Source organism: Fukomys damarensis, unplaced genomic scaffold (assembly GCF_012274545.1).
Source record: "Fukomys damarensis isolate Sample0158 unplaced genomic scaffold, DMR_v1.0_HiC HiC_scaffold_10, whole genome shotgun sequence".
NCBI lineage: Eukaryota > Metazoa > Chordata > Mammalia > Rodentia > Bathyergidae > Fukomys > Fukomys damarensis.
The window spans coordinates 38149196-38163917 of record NW_022900922.1 but is presented as its reverse complement, the minus strand read 5'-3'; the positions used below and the strand labels follow the sequence as shown (position 1 = coordinate 38163917).

Sequence of the window (14722 nt, the reverse complement as noted above, 5' to 3'; positions counted from 1 at the left end):
ATATTCCCCTCCCCTCTTCTTATGTGACCATAAAATTCACTCACTGAGAATGTGCCATTCAAGGGCTTTTCAGTGAATCTCCCAAGTTGTGCATTTGTCACCATGATCCAGCCCCAGACATTTTCATTCCCCCTGTCAGGTGGTTCCTGCCCACTTATGGATAGACCCCATTCCCACTGCCGACCCTGGCACACTGGCCTCTGTCTCTGTCGATTGGCTTTTGAAGACACTGTGCACAAATAGAACCATGGCTTCCTTCGCTCTGGAGGTTCAGTGATCACTTGGGCTGCTTCAGCCTTCCTCTCCTTTGCTATTGAGCAGTCTGGGTTGTTTTTGACTGGCGTTAAGAGCTGATCACAGTGGGTTCAACCAGAGGTTCTCCTGGGCAACCTATGCCCCTCAGGGGACCTGTGGCAGGGACTGGGGACAGTTTAGCTGTCACACCTGGGATGGGCGGTTGCTGGCATCTGGTAGAAAGAGCCCAGGATGCTGCAGAGCATTCTGCAGTACTCAGGACCGCCTCTGCCCCAGGAGTGTCAGTACTGCTGAGGCTGAGGACCCTGTTTTAGACGTCACTGAATTTCCACTTCTCTCTGCGGGGAGATGCACAAATAAAGCCAAGTGGTACCTGACATAACCCTTTCTTCTGAACATAGCACATAGGATTCTTGCGTTGGAACTTTGAATTGATTGCCTTGGAATTTCTTCTTTTATGTGTGTTTCAAATGCAAACTCTTGTGAAACTGATGGTTTTAGTTTTGGTTTGTTTGCTTGATTTTACCATTTGGGTAAATTCTGGAATCACTTAGAGTATTATTTGGTAGTCTGCACTGTACACTGAAGAGAAAGATGTGGAAAGAAAGTTCAATATGTGCCTCCTAGTTGAGAGCTTAACACAACCTGGTCTTGAATGCACAGCAAAAAACAACAGCAAGGGATGTCGGCTGGGAGTGGCTCAGACACAGGAAGGCAAGGAGGCTGCTGGGTGCCTTGTGTTGGAGTAGTATTGGGGCACCCAGCTTGCCAGGCAGCCCACTGAACCATGATCTCGTGCAGGCACCAGTGTCCTGCACTCTGGTTGTGTTTTGTCAGAACAGCTCCAGAATTTTGAATCCACTGTGTTCATCTCAATGTGAAGGAATAAAGTTTACAAGGGGCAGAGTTTGAAAGAAAACAGATCTAAAAAAACAAAACTGAGTAAGTCCTTATCACCCTGACTGACACAGCATAAAACCCCTCTGGAAGTAAGAATAAATCAATTAAATGAGTTTCTTTCATGTGAGACCGGGGCCCTGCTGGCTGCTCAACTGATCCCCTCTGGAGTGGGCCAGGGCGAAGAGGTACAATTCTATCTCTCACTCCTCTGGAGCTGTCCGGGGTGATGAATTAGCAGCAAAGTGTCTGCTTGGAGGTCAGAGCAGCCCCATGAGATGTGGGTGGGAACTGTGCTTAGCAGAAGGGACCTTTGGGAATTTGGCAAATAAACAGCAGAATTCTGACCCCTCTTCTGCGCCAGGCAAGGATGGAAGAAGCAGACAGGGCTGCCAAAGGGGAGTTGCTTCTGGGATGGGGGCACATGGGCCCTTCTGGCTTTGCCACTTTAGTGTCCTCTGTCCTTCTGGGCATGCCAGAAATGTATGGTGGAAGAGCCAGCACAGTGGCACTTGCCTGTAATCCCAGCACTCTGGGAGGCTGAGGCAGGAGGATGGTAAGCGAGGGCCCAGGGTGGCCAACTTTTGAGACCTGTCTCAAAATAAATAAATAAATATAGATAGATAGATAGATAGATAGATAGATAGATAGATAGATAGACAGACAGATAGATAGGACTAGGACATAGTTCAGTGCTGAGTTCCTAAATTCAATCCCAAGGACCACGAGAAAGGCACAAAGGAAAAAATAAAGAGAAAAGCAGGAAAGAAGTGAGGGAAAGAGGGAGGGAGTGAAAAAGAAAGTAAGAAAGGAAGAAAAGAGAGAGAGGAAGGGAGAAAGATAAAAGGAATCTGAACTAAGACACATGTATACACACTATGCATGTGAGCACACACATACTGACATGCATCATACATATGGACACCATTCCCCAGAATCATGTAAGCACTTTGTACATGGTCTGTGTTACAGTTTGGGTCTGGATGTCCCCCAAAGCCTCACGTGGTCATAGCCTTCATCTTGAGTGTGTGATGCTGGAGTTGATTCCTGATGCAATGCTAGGCTCAAGGGCACTAGGATTAAGGTGTGAGTGCTGCCTGCCCTACATAGTCTGAATAAGATAAAAGGGGCCGGGAGATACTGGCAGTTTTCTCCTGTTGCCTTTACTGTCCTGTTTCTCCTCTGCCAGGCCTGTTTGCCACCCTGCCTTGGAGCCAGCCCATTAAGGACTGAATCTCTCCAAACTGTGAGCCAAATAAACCGCTTCTCTTCTATCTGTGGGTGTCAGGTATTTTGTCTCAGCAACAAGAGAGAAAGGTAACTAAGTCAGTCTGCCTCTGCGAGACGGGAATTACATCTGTGTTCCAGCTGAGAAAGCTTATACTTTGGATGGTTAACCCAGAACCTTGTGCTAGTAAGATAGAGTTCAGAGTGAGTCCAAATTTCCTCTGTGTCCAAAATTCCAAAGAGAGAAACAGTATAAAAGAAATCCTGCCTTAAAAATGACACAACTCCTCACATGAACACTGCAGCCCCTTAAATGCCTTGGTATCCCTGAAGTATGATCAATTTAATCTTCCACCCCACTCTCTGCAGCACTTACACATGTGCTCATTGCTGAAATAGTACGTATGACGTGTGATCAAAAATACAATGAAAGTTTAATTTTTTAATATTTTACTGTAAAAAACAGTGCTGCCCATCTGCCTCAGACACTCCCCTCCCTCCTGCTCACTTACTGCATTGTTCTTGCATTTTCCAGGCAGCCCTGGATGCTCTTTCATGTCTGTAGCTGTGCTGTCAAAGCTGCCTCCGTGTCCTAAATCAATTCAAAATGTTTACCTTGCATGCTTATTTTGACTTTGAGGAAGACCCGCAACTTGGCCTGCGTGTGCGGCGGATGCGGACACAGGATGGCGTCTTTATACCTTTGTCAGTGGCTCTCGGTAGTCACATTCACTGAGACACCCAGGAAAGAGGACTCCAGAACTGCTTTCGAAAGTGACAAGAACCAAGCATGTGTGGGAAGTGAGGAGGGGGATTGTGAGGGGGATTAACAGCAATGAGATTTTTACCGTAATAATTTTAAAATTTTAAACATTCACCAGGTAACTTGATCACACCTTGTGTGTTTATGTCCCTTGGCCTGGAGATAAGCATCCTCCACATCTTGACAACGCGCTCCTGCTGCCTGTCCACGCAGGGTGCAGGACGCAGGGACACAGATTACGCGAATGGCACCGTCACACAGGGCTCTCCACTCACAACAGTGTGTGCTGACATCCCGGTCGGCACTCCTGGTCCTCTGACGTCACTGCTGTGGTCACACCGATTCACCACCAAGACCTGTTAGATAAATGTCCTTTTAGATGCCGAGTTGGGAACAGTTTTTCAGTTCATTCTTTCTTTCAACAGTGTTAGCCAGGAGGCTGGTCCATACCACGCAGTCTTCTAGGCTTCACAGCTGCGACAGAGTCCCTGTTCTGGAAGCACCGCCTGCCAGAGGAAGGGAGGAAGCGAGGCCCAGGAAGGGGAGCCCTGGGCCTGGCGTCCCATCCTGCGCTCCGCACACTGTGTGTTTCTCCTTGCGAGACCACGTGACTTTCCCCGGAAGGGCCACCTGGGTCACATCATCTGTATGTTTAAAAACCCGCCTGAAACAAAAGAGGAGGTGGGCCACACCTAGGAAGAAAAGCAGATGTGGCTCCCCCTTATTCTCTATCAGCTTTTGTCTCTCTCTCCTCTGTCTGGTGCTGATGGATAGAGGCCACGCTGAGGATTCCTGGGCGGGGTCCATGGCGGCTGCTCCTCTGCTGGGGATGCCCTCCCTTGGTAGGAAGGCCTGGCAGTCAGACTTCTGCCCCAGGGCCAGGCTGCCCCTGCCCTCAGCCGAGTTCCCAGGGGAGTCTGGCTTCAGCCGAGGCACCCCTCTGCTTTGCCAGTCTTTCTTCTGTGCTGCTGGGCTCATTTGTAGGTCTTTTGGGAAGCATTTTATTTTGTAAATAAGAGGATTTCAGTTACCTTTATTCTTTAAATGGGCCCCTGGCACTCCAGTCGCGTTTACCCCACTTAGGCACAGTGATGTCAATCCCAAGTGGTGAAATCCCATCTCCTGCAGCCTTGGCCAACTCTGCTTCGCACAGCTGAGCAGAACATCTGCTCTCTACCAGACACCACAGCACTTCCACCCATTTTCCTTTGTTTTTGATTGACAAATACAAGTTGGATTTACCTGCAGTGCCCAGCATGGGCATTGTGGCACAGTCTTGGGAGGTCCACAGCACAACCCAGGGGGCAGCATGCAGCCTGTGCTGTGCTCCTCAGGGTAAAGAGTGAGGGATCTCATCATGAAAAACAGCAAGAGGGTGAGGGAAGGCAGGGGTCAGCCCTGCATGAGGCCTTCTGACAACTGGCTTTAACCCTTACCCGACTGTCCTTAGGAGGAAATTGCGGTGACCCCTGAATGGAAGGAGACTCTTTCATTTTCACTCCATCGGAGCAAGAAGGATAGCTGCTGGGAAAAGACAGCAGCAGCCCCCTAGTTCCTCCCCATTCCCCTCCCCTCCCTTTTCCACCGTGCCAGCCTGCAGAAGGCTTGGTACTGCAGGTCCTTTAGCCTCAGACTCACTCAGGGCTACATCATGAGAAGTGGAGGAGCCAGGACTCTGGGGCTGCCCAGGTGGCTCTGGGGGCAACGCCCACATCCCCTGTGGCTCCCACACCCTCACCCTTGGTGACAACTGGGAGCCCCCAGAGCCCACAGCGAGTCTAGATTCCCAGCTCTGGAGTTTGAATGGCACAGGGTGGAGGGGCAGTCAACCACCAGGGTCTCGAGATTTACTGGCTCTTTTAAAGGAAAGAAATCCAAAATATACAATGCACAAAGCCACAAGCAGCCAGATTCCCACTGTAAGAATCGATCATTTAAAGTCTTGTCATCTTTCCTTTTTTCTTTAAAGGTAAACATATAATGATGCGTATAATTTCTAAACAAGTCAAATACAGATTCTATAGGAGTATCAGGCAGAATTCACAGGTGCACAGAGAAGGCTAGGAATAGTAGTGGTTGTGGGTCCAGGTTGCAGTAGCAGTGGCCCCCGGGAGGGCAGGGCCAGGTCTGGGCATGATGGAGGGCACAGGACACACTTCCGCTGGGCCTCTGCCTGGTGTCCTCGGGATCCAGTGGACACAGAGGCCTCCCTGCATGGAGTTGCGGCCCTGAGCTGCCTCCTGGGCTTCACCCCCAGATCCGAATTCCTCATGGTGAAGCTCTCCCTACAGAAAAATCATCATCCAGGCAGAAACACAGAGCCGGTTCCCCATCACCGTGTCTCCGGGACATGTTTGGGGTCTTTGAGGCTGGGGTAACATCTCATCATCTGTGCCCGGGGGGTTGGGAAGGCTCCTTTACTAAAGCCTGCTGCTGGCCTGGCTGCTATTGGCTGGGAGTGTGGGATGCAAGGGGCACCTGGCCTCCGAACTCCACTGTGCAGCCCAGTACAGACACCGTTGATGCCAGCACCAGACACTTGGGGAGGTCCAGTGTCCACGAACAAAGACAACTTGTATTTCAGACAGCAGGCTTGAGTACCTCAAATGCAGGTGGGCCGGCTTCTCCTCGGAGCTGATGCAGGCAGCTGTTTCCTCCTGAGAGAGAGAGCAGACAAGGAGTGTGCACCCAGGGAAAGAGCCAGCTCCGCCGTGTCCCATCCCTTGTGCACTTTGAGTGTCGCCTTTCATTCAGTTCCATTGCCAGAGCTCCCTCTGGGGCTGTGCACTTAAAATCAGAGCCCACAGTCTGCAGAAGATGCCGCCTGTGCACAGAGGCCTCCTCAGAGGGACACCTGGCGCATCACACACACCATGCCAGGCTGCTGTCACTCTGTGGGCTGAAGGTTACTTCCGCTCCCTGGTTAGCATTTCAGGCAGAGACCTGCAGGAATGGGTGTGCAGATTATTCTCTCAGAGACTGTGCTACGGCTCTGCTGACCCACAGGCAAGCTGGGCACCACTCTGCCCTGCTGCATACTAAAACAGAGGCCAGCACATGGCGGTTTCCACTGAATTGTGTCCTGCTGAACTAAGAGCAGAATAGAAACAGGTAACCACACTCACAGGAGCTGTGGGCCCTGGTGGCCATGGATCTAAGTCCACTGTCTCCAAACCTAAACTCCTATGGTCCAGAGGTTGTGCAGGCAAACTGTCCGGGGTCCCAATACTGTACAGGGACTGAACGACCCCCCTGTGAATCAGCACAAGGGAATGGACAGCTAAGATCCAGTCTGGACTCTGCAGATATGCAAAGAGCTCCCTGAAAGGAAACTTTGAGAACAGCTTCCCATGCAGGGCTTCACTACAAAGGTGTGGATGAGGCAGCAGGAATAATGGTTATGTGGCAGCAGCAGCAGACACAGTAGAGACCTGGCGAGGTCTCCAGTCTCTGAGAGAATGATCAGCACACCCTTTCATGTTTGTCTCAACCTGAAATGCTGCCATAGTAGGAGCCACAATGGTAGTGGTAACAGCGGTAACAGCAGCAGTAGTAGTAGCAATAGCAGCAGGAGAAGCAGTAGTAGTAAGAGCAGTAACCACAGCAATAGCAGGAATAAAAGCAGTAAAGTAGTAACAGTAATAGCAGTGGTAGTAACAGTAGCAGTAATGACAATATTGGTAGTAACAGCAATGATAGTAATGGTAATAGCAGTAGCAGTCGCAGTAAGAGTAGAAGTAGTAGTAGAATAGCGAAGCAGCAGGAGTGTTACCAGTAACAGCAGGGGCAGCAGCAGAAGCCATAACCCCAGCAGGCAGCAATAGTAGGAGGAGCAGTAAACTGCAGCAACAGTAACAGTGCAGTTGGCTATGGCAGTGCAACAGGAGCGGCAGGCACAGCCACAGGGGCTGCAGCAGCACCAGGATCAGCAGGCCGCTCCTCACTCGACCCTCCTGTGCGCAGACACTGGGTTAGTGGGTGTCACCTCCTGAGTCCTCCAACTTGCTCTACTGCAAACCTTCAGTGGCTTCAGTTCCGCCAAATGAGTGTGAGTGCCTTCACTCCTGTGAAGCCTCATGGCAGTGGCCTCCTCCACCACACGCCCTGCAGTGTGGCTGCAACGTTCTTTCGCTTCCTCAAAGGTGGCCTTCATCTCCCTTTGCACTTTCCACCTCAGCTGGCCAGGGTGGAGCCTGCTGGATCTTCAAGCAGGACCCATTCAGGAAGGGTGGGGACCTCCCCCAAGGCACCCAGTTCTCTAAGGGATCAGCGCCAAGGCCATACGCTGGGGCAAGCAGAGCAGAATAGTAAATGACCCGGACCTGGACTCTAACTGTAGAATAAAATGAGTTTACCAGTCCATGCTGAAGTAAAAAGCACAGGGGCTGGGGGCACAGCTCAGGGGCAGAGCACTGGTCTAACGTGCATGAGTTCTGTCCCTGGCACCCTCAAAATGTGCATAGCTAGTGAGAGAAAGGAATTCAACTGTCTTGCTTCTGTCTCTACCATCTCTCCCTAGGACCTGGTGAAGAACACAGTGCCTAGCAGATGCTTGGGAAGGAAGAGGCAACCAGTACTTGAGAGGCTGAGAGCCACAACCAGTCAGAGTGGCAGAGGGGAAACTCCAGCTCTGTGCTCACTCCTCCAGGACTCCCAAAGGTGAGCAGGCTGCTTCCGGGCCCTGACCTCCCAGCCTGGTCAGGACGCAGAGCTGAGAGATCCTGAAGCCTTTGGATTTTCCTGTGAAGTACAGCCGGCCACTATGCTGCATCGTGCCACCACGAATTTGAACGCAAGCAGTGAATCTCCTTTTTTTTTTTTTTTAACAATGGAGAGACTGCTCTGGCCTATATGGTGTTGTTCAGACTTTTTGAAAAGTTTGGTTAGAATGCTTCTCCAATGATTTAAAAAATCTGAGTACTTTTTTAAATGACTTCATTATGGACACACTGAGCTGCTCTATTTCCGCAGCCCTGGGGCCCCTCACATTGAACTAGATCTCAGGCCAAATGCTCTCAGCTGGACAGCCCTGCCACACTGCCTGGCTCCTGATTGTTGGCTTATAAATCTGACAAATGAATTCTCATGACCCCTTCAGAATCTGCGTCAGTGCTGCGTATAAAATGCTGACCTTCACTGAGGGACGCCCTGTGCCATGTCCCTGTTTCTGGCGTGGTCGGCTCTGTGGAGCACCTATGCTCTCCTGGATCCCGTTTGCTTAAGAACTATTTTTAGAAACAGGAGGACAGAGGTTGGGTTGCTCTTGTCAAGCTCCTCAGGCTGGCAGAAGCTGGAATTGCTCCAAAGCCACAAATTCCTTCTCTGGCCAAGCTCCAGGTCTCTGTTTAGCAGAGGGACAAAGATCCACCAACAGCAACAGGGCTGAGCCAATTTCTCCTTGTTCTGCTAGGACCCTGTGGGCTCCAAGATGTTCATCGTGCAGCTCTGGGTGTCATGGGATGTATCCAGACAAGTAAGACCTCTCCTCTCCAGGGCCGGCATCTCCACCAGAAGGTGAGGACCAAAAGACCCTACCGATGAGGATGGATTTCATTGAGAAGTGGTGATTCCAGAACTTGAACAGGGAAAACACCAGATGAGCCCGAGACATTTACTGGGGCATTAAACATGGGTGTGTTTGAAAAAGAAAGGGCCATAGCAAGAGGCCACTGGGCCAAACCAAAGGAGCTCCCAATGGACCAAACTGGAACAAGTTGAGCAAGAAAATAAATAATGAGAATATTGAATTCTAATCTACAAAATAAATATCCAGGAGTCCATATAATGGTACTAAATAATTGAAGGAAGAAATAAAATAGAAAGAAGGGGCAGTTCTTCCTTGTAGAAGAAATCAGGTTAACAAATTGCACAATTAACAAAGAAAATACAAAATCACCAACTGGCAAAGATTACAGCAGCAGTTGCTGCTAGAGGGACACGCTGAGGGCCACTAAACTCACGAGGGACGGAGCCAAATAGAAACTGGACATTTGCATCATCTCAGCTCACCTCCTCCAAGACATGGAGTGAACAGACAGGAAAACCAGTGACCCTTCTGTGAGGGACCCTGGGACACCACCTCAACCCAGGGGAGAGTAACACTAATGACCTGCCAAGGGAGGCACGGCATCAGTGGGGTTTCTGCCAAGGATATTCTGACCTCCACCCAAGGCAAACATTCTGCAGTTATAGAAAGTGTCTGGGATGCAACGACTAAGAAAGACTCAAAAAAAAGACAAAGGATCTGCTTCCCTAAAACACAGTTCCTGGGGCGAGGAGGCTCTTCCCATCCTGGCAGGAGGTGAAGCCTGGTCAGTGCACCTCTCACCGCTGCACGGGCAAAGTGACCTGGACAGGGAAACAGCAACAATCTGACCACCCTAGAACAGTCAGGACAGCACAAACCAAAGTTCTTTATTTTTAACAAACAGCAGGATAAAAAATGTGCCTTATTTGAAAATTTGTGCAAACTTTATACTTCATTTTGTCTTTCAAGTAGCTTGCTTTTTGAAGAGCACTATTTAAGTTGAGGGAAAAATAATTTTTAAAATGGAAAATGTTATTCTTGTCCGTGGGGCTCATTCAGGGGAAATAAGATACAATGAGGGAAATACACAAAGATTAAAAACATACCTTTTGGAGAAAAGCAAACCACTGTGCACTGGGGTGGATAGGTGAATTAGTGCAGCCACTGTGGGAAGTAGTGTGGCTGTTACTCAGAAATCCAAAAATTGAACTTCCATATGATCCAGCAATCCTGTGACCAGACATACATCCAAAGAAATGAAATGGTATGAGGAAGAGATACCTCCGCTCCTGTGTTTATTTCAGCATTATTCACAACAGCCAAGACAAGAAATCAAATTCATGTCCATCAGTGAAAGAATAGATTAAGAAAGTATGTACATATCCTCAGTGGAATAATATGTAGCCTTTAAAAAGAAGAAAAGCATTAATGTGACTAAGTATATGAACCTGAGAACATTGCTCCAACTAAAATAAACCCAGCACAGAAAGATAAATTCCACCTGGTCTCACTTATTGGGAATGGAAGGTAGTTGAACTCACAGAGGTAGAGAGCAGAAAGGTGGTTGCCAGAGGCCAAGGGGAAGGGATTCGGGACATGTGAGCCAAAGGACACAAAATTTCAGTTAGACAGGAGGAATACATTTCAGTTCCTTTTGCACAGCATGTAAATATAATTAATACTGCACAAATCAAAGATTAGAAGCCAGGTGCACAGGAGAGTGAAATCCCAACAATGCACATGGACATGAGGACCTCGTGTGAAGAGAAACAAGCCAGGCTCAGAACAACAGACAGCGCAGGGTCTCACCCCTGTGTGGAGTTCAGGACCCCAGCTCACAAGCAGAGCACAGCAGAGTGGACACGGGCTGGGCCAGGCTGCATGGCGGCGGGGGCACAGGACACAAAACTGCAGGTAGACAAGAGAAATGTGTTTAAGAGATTTGGAGACTATGATTAAGAGCAATGAATTTTACCTTTGAAAACTACTTAAAGGGCAGACCAAGTATTCTTAACACAAATAAATACACAAATATGGTAGTGCATACTAATTAGCTAGACTTAGCCATTTCCCATGCACACATATATCAAAACGTCACATTATTCCCCACAAATGTTGTGGCTCGGAGGGGTCCCCACTGCCGTGTTACAGACTTGCTCCTGAGCCTGCAGCGACCTTGGCAGGCAGAGGGGCCTGCAGGAAGTGAGGCCTGATGGAAAGAAGCTGGCTCAAGGGGCACACGCCCTCGGAGGGGACAACTGCCCCGCATTCTCTGCCTGTGTCTCTCACTTTGTCTCCTGGCCACAGGGCGTCCTTCTCCACCGGGCACTGCCACCATGGGCCCCAGACACAAGCAGCACAGCCCAGGCACCTTGGACTGAAACCTGTGAAACCCTTAGCCAAATAAACCTCTCCTTCCTAGGTTCATCATCTCCAGTGTTTTGGTGAAGTAATAGAAATTCAGTCAATGGAATGAAAGAGAGGGAGGAGGGGGAGAGGGAGAGAGAGAGAAGATGAGGAAGAGGAAGAGGAGGATGAGGGGAGGAGAGAGAATCTGACTGAAGCAAATGCCGGGGATATTCATGTTATGCTACTTGTAGATATTAACTACAGTATGGAAAACTTTAAGTTTGATGGAACATAGCTCTTAAAAATGCCCATGGGTGTCCTCTGACCTTGGTACAACCCTTTAGAGGAAAGTGGGTTAGACTGAGCCATCCAGACAGAGGACACTGCGGTTGAATCTGGGCCAGGATGGAGAGACTCTGCCTGCCACAGCTGTAGAGCACACTGGTATCTTCAGATAAGACATGTGGGGAGGGGACAGCAGTGAGGGTTAGGGACAGTTCAAGAGGGCAGCCTAGGCCACTGGATCTGAGGTCATGAGAACAGTCTGTGTCATGGAGATCAAAATCTTTCAAGCTTTGGTTCAGATCAGCAGGACTGAGGCAGTGGCACCAGTAAGGAGAGAGCCCAGCAGGAGGACACGGTGGCACGTGCGTGTGGGCAGGGCTAGCCCAAGGCCAGACACCATGCACAGGCCAGGGCCAGGAGGCTCTGGGTGTCCCCTCCAAGGTGAATGCAGGTGGAGAGCTAGAGCCAGTGGCCGAGAAGCAACAGAAGCAGGAACCACGCTCCGGTAAACCTTTGTGTTTCCCCAGTGCTTAACCCAGGCAGCAGCTCTGAGCTTTGGCCGTGGGCTCTATGCTTCCCTGCTAGGAGCTTCAGGTAAAGCCAGCATCCCAGGCAAGGGCTTTAACGTGGAGGTAGATGTAACCAGCCTCAGAGACAGGTCAGGGACTCGATTCTACAGTGGAACAAGCGAGTAGGGCCTGTGCAGATGGAGGAATTGAGTAAAAGTAAAGGACTTGTCCTCAGATTTTAGTAACCGATGGGGTCAGTCAGTGTTGCTGCCTTTTACCGTTCTGTTCCTGAGAAGATATCACTTGTTTTGATACTATATATATTTATCTCCTCAAAAAGTGTGAAATTCAGGAAAAAATAGAGCTAAGAACCCTTTGTATAAGTACTTTATGGTCCTGCCGCACATGTTGGCAACATGGTGGGGATTTCCCTCACTCTTGAACATTTTTCTCAGAGTTCAGATCATATCATGCATGTCATTTTGCATCTGCTGTCTTCTCTCAACCTCGCGGAATAAGCATTTTCCCCAAACTAACTAAATTTTCATACATAGAATTTTCCAACTGTGTGAATACACCGTGTAGCTCGCTGTCCTCCCATGGTTAGATATTTAAATTATTTCCAAGGGTCACAGATACTGAATCTGTACTCCTCCGGCTCTGGAAGTTCTATAGGTTTGGTTGTTGACCTTCGCGCTCTCCTTTAAATGGCTCTGGATTTTCTTTCTCTTTTCAGCGATCAGTCACTCATTTCCTATATCCAGAAGCATATATTGAGCACCTGATATGTGCAGACTCCATTCTAGTGTTGGTGATGGAGGAGGTCAAAAGAAATAAGCCCTCCCTCCACCCCGAGGTGCTCACACAAACACCCAAAGGAGCCGGGGAAGTAACACATGACCGGCAAGCAGGGCTGCGCGGCTGTGTATGCTGAGGATGGTGTGGCCTCCCTGGGAGGCAGAAGGGCCTGGCAGCGTTCACCGAAGTGATTGCCTCTGGGCACCCTCCTGGCAGCTCCTGAATGAAAGATGGAGAAAAATGCTTCCCATGCGGTCCCCTCTCTGGCACAGCCCTGTGCCCCCTCCTCCCCCTGCAGGCGCTGGTCATGCCCCCTCAAGGCCTCAGGACACACAGAGTGGCCTTTACTTCCCATGAATAGGCGCCTGCCACAGCCTTTGAAAGAAGCCACCTTGGCCTCCTCGCCCAGGTGGCTGCAGGCCCACACTGAATGAACCCTCCAGGGGGAAGTGATCAGTGTACACGTCAGGAAACCTAGTTTCTCCTGACCTCCTAGGCCCAGCCTGACAAATTAGGGGCAGGGAAAAGAAGAAGCCTGGGGTTCGCCACAATTTCTACCATGCTCAAGGCAGGCCGCCACTCCTCTGTCCCTGGATGTGCACACCTGGGCCCACCTGCCTAACCTGCAGGAGAGTGGTACTGGCAGTGAGCCCAAGGCCTTCATGCTGTTACCTCCCCAGCCACTTATTATTTTCTATTTTGAGAAGTTCCTAAATTGCTCAGGTTGGGCTCCAACTTTCGAACTTCCTGCCTTAGCCTCCCAAAGAGCTGGGATTATAGGCATGGCCACTGTCCTCTGCCCAGCTCCAGAACTTTTATTGTGCTCTTTCACCCCTTCTCTCACAGTTGTGTCCTTCTCACCATGTGCACCTCAGTCCACCCACATCGGAATCCTCAGCTGTCTGATGGAAATATAAATCCCTAGGTGTGAGGGCTGAATCCCAGCCCTTGGCTGGTACCCCAGAAGACTCTGACTGGTGACACTGAAGGAGAACAGACCCCCCCTCTGCACTACCAGCTCCTCCTTGCCATGGTGGTGCTCCTGAGGGCTGCATTCTGCCCAGAGCCCTGTCTGTCACACACGTACTTTGGCCACACTCAGCCTGGAGTGACCATCCCTTGACCCCTCCTCCTGCTGTGTGGAGTCCCGGACTACAAGTTGCGGGTCAAATGTCACCTATCCCTGATGCTTTCTCTAGCTTCTGCCCATTGCTCCTGTTCCTACACCTTCCCTCTCCCATTTTGTCCACTCTGCCTCCCCACTGGAGAACGTCGTGTATGCACCGTGCTGTTCGTGCCCCCTTCACAGTAGCCTCATCACAGCTTTTCCATGGTGCCACATAGTGCATGCTATGTTCAGATAAATCGCAGACCCCAGGACACCAGGCTTTACCCAGACTCCGGCTGTCCCAAAAATGGTGCTACCAACATCAGGCCTTGTCTTTGCAGGGTAAGGGCCAGCCTGCGTCGGGACGTCTCTGCCTCGCTGGCTGAACCTGAACTCTGCACAGGACTGGGAGCCTGGGCAGAGCAGGAGTGCATGCTCAGGTGACCCAAGGAGGACGGCACATGAAGCATAGAGAAGAGGAAGCAGATGGGACCTACAGGCCCTCCAATGCATGAAGGCAGCTGCTACATTCCCCTAGACCCTGGTCATACTTGGAGCCACTTCACTGATTTTCAAAGGAAAAATATTGAAGGAATTAGGAAATGTCTGTGAAAAAAATGTTGAGAAATTCAGAATGTTGTAATATGTAAAGAATATATTAGGGTCCTTTATTACAGATGCTATTTTTTAAATCCAGGAAAGAGAAAAAAATCATCAAATAAAGAAAGGTATATAATTTGTAATATAAAAACTTCTTCATATAAATAAAAATTTTCAAAATTAACCATTTTAAGATTCCCCAAATTTCCTCTCAGATCATTTTCATTGAACATGACTAAAAGCAGCCCAGAATTCATTTATGAACATGACTGTGTTGTCAGGGACTACAATGACATGCTGATTGCTCAAGATAAAGCATATTAATCTATCTAGAAGCTTACTCAAAATGCTCTTCTGTATAAGTTAGATGCTTTTTTTTTTTTTTTTTTTTTTTTTTTTTTTCC

General features: G+C 49.4%; 1 protein-coding gene across 1 annotated transcript in view; it reads left to right on the top strand.

Annotated features, from left to right (window-relative positions):
• The first annotated feature begins 7011 nt into the window (after positions 1 to 7011).
• Positions 7012 to 14722, top strand: part of Irf4 (interferon regulatory factor 4) — a 32490-nt gene continuing 24779 nt past the window's right edge. Inside the window, exons 1-3 of the mRNA XM_033761795.1 lie at positions 7012 to 7116; positions 8553 to 8615; positions 11831 to 11961. Coding sequence (XP_033617686.1) covers positions 7012 to 7116; positions 8553 to 8615; positions 11831 to 11961 — 299 coding nt within the window. The remainder of the gene's footprint in view (positions 7117 to 8552; positions 8616 to 11830; positions 11962 to 14722) is intronic.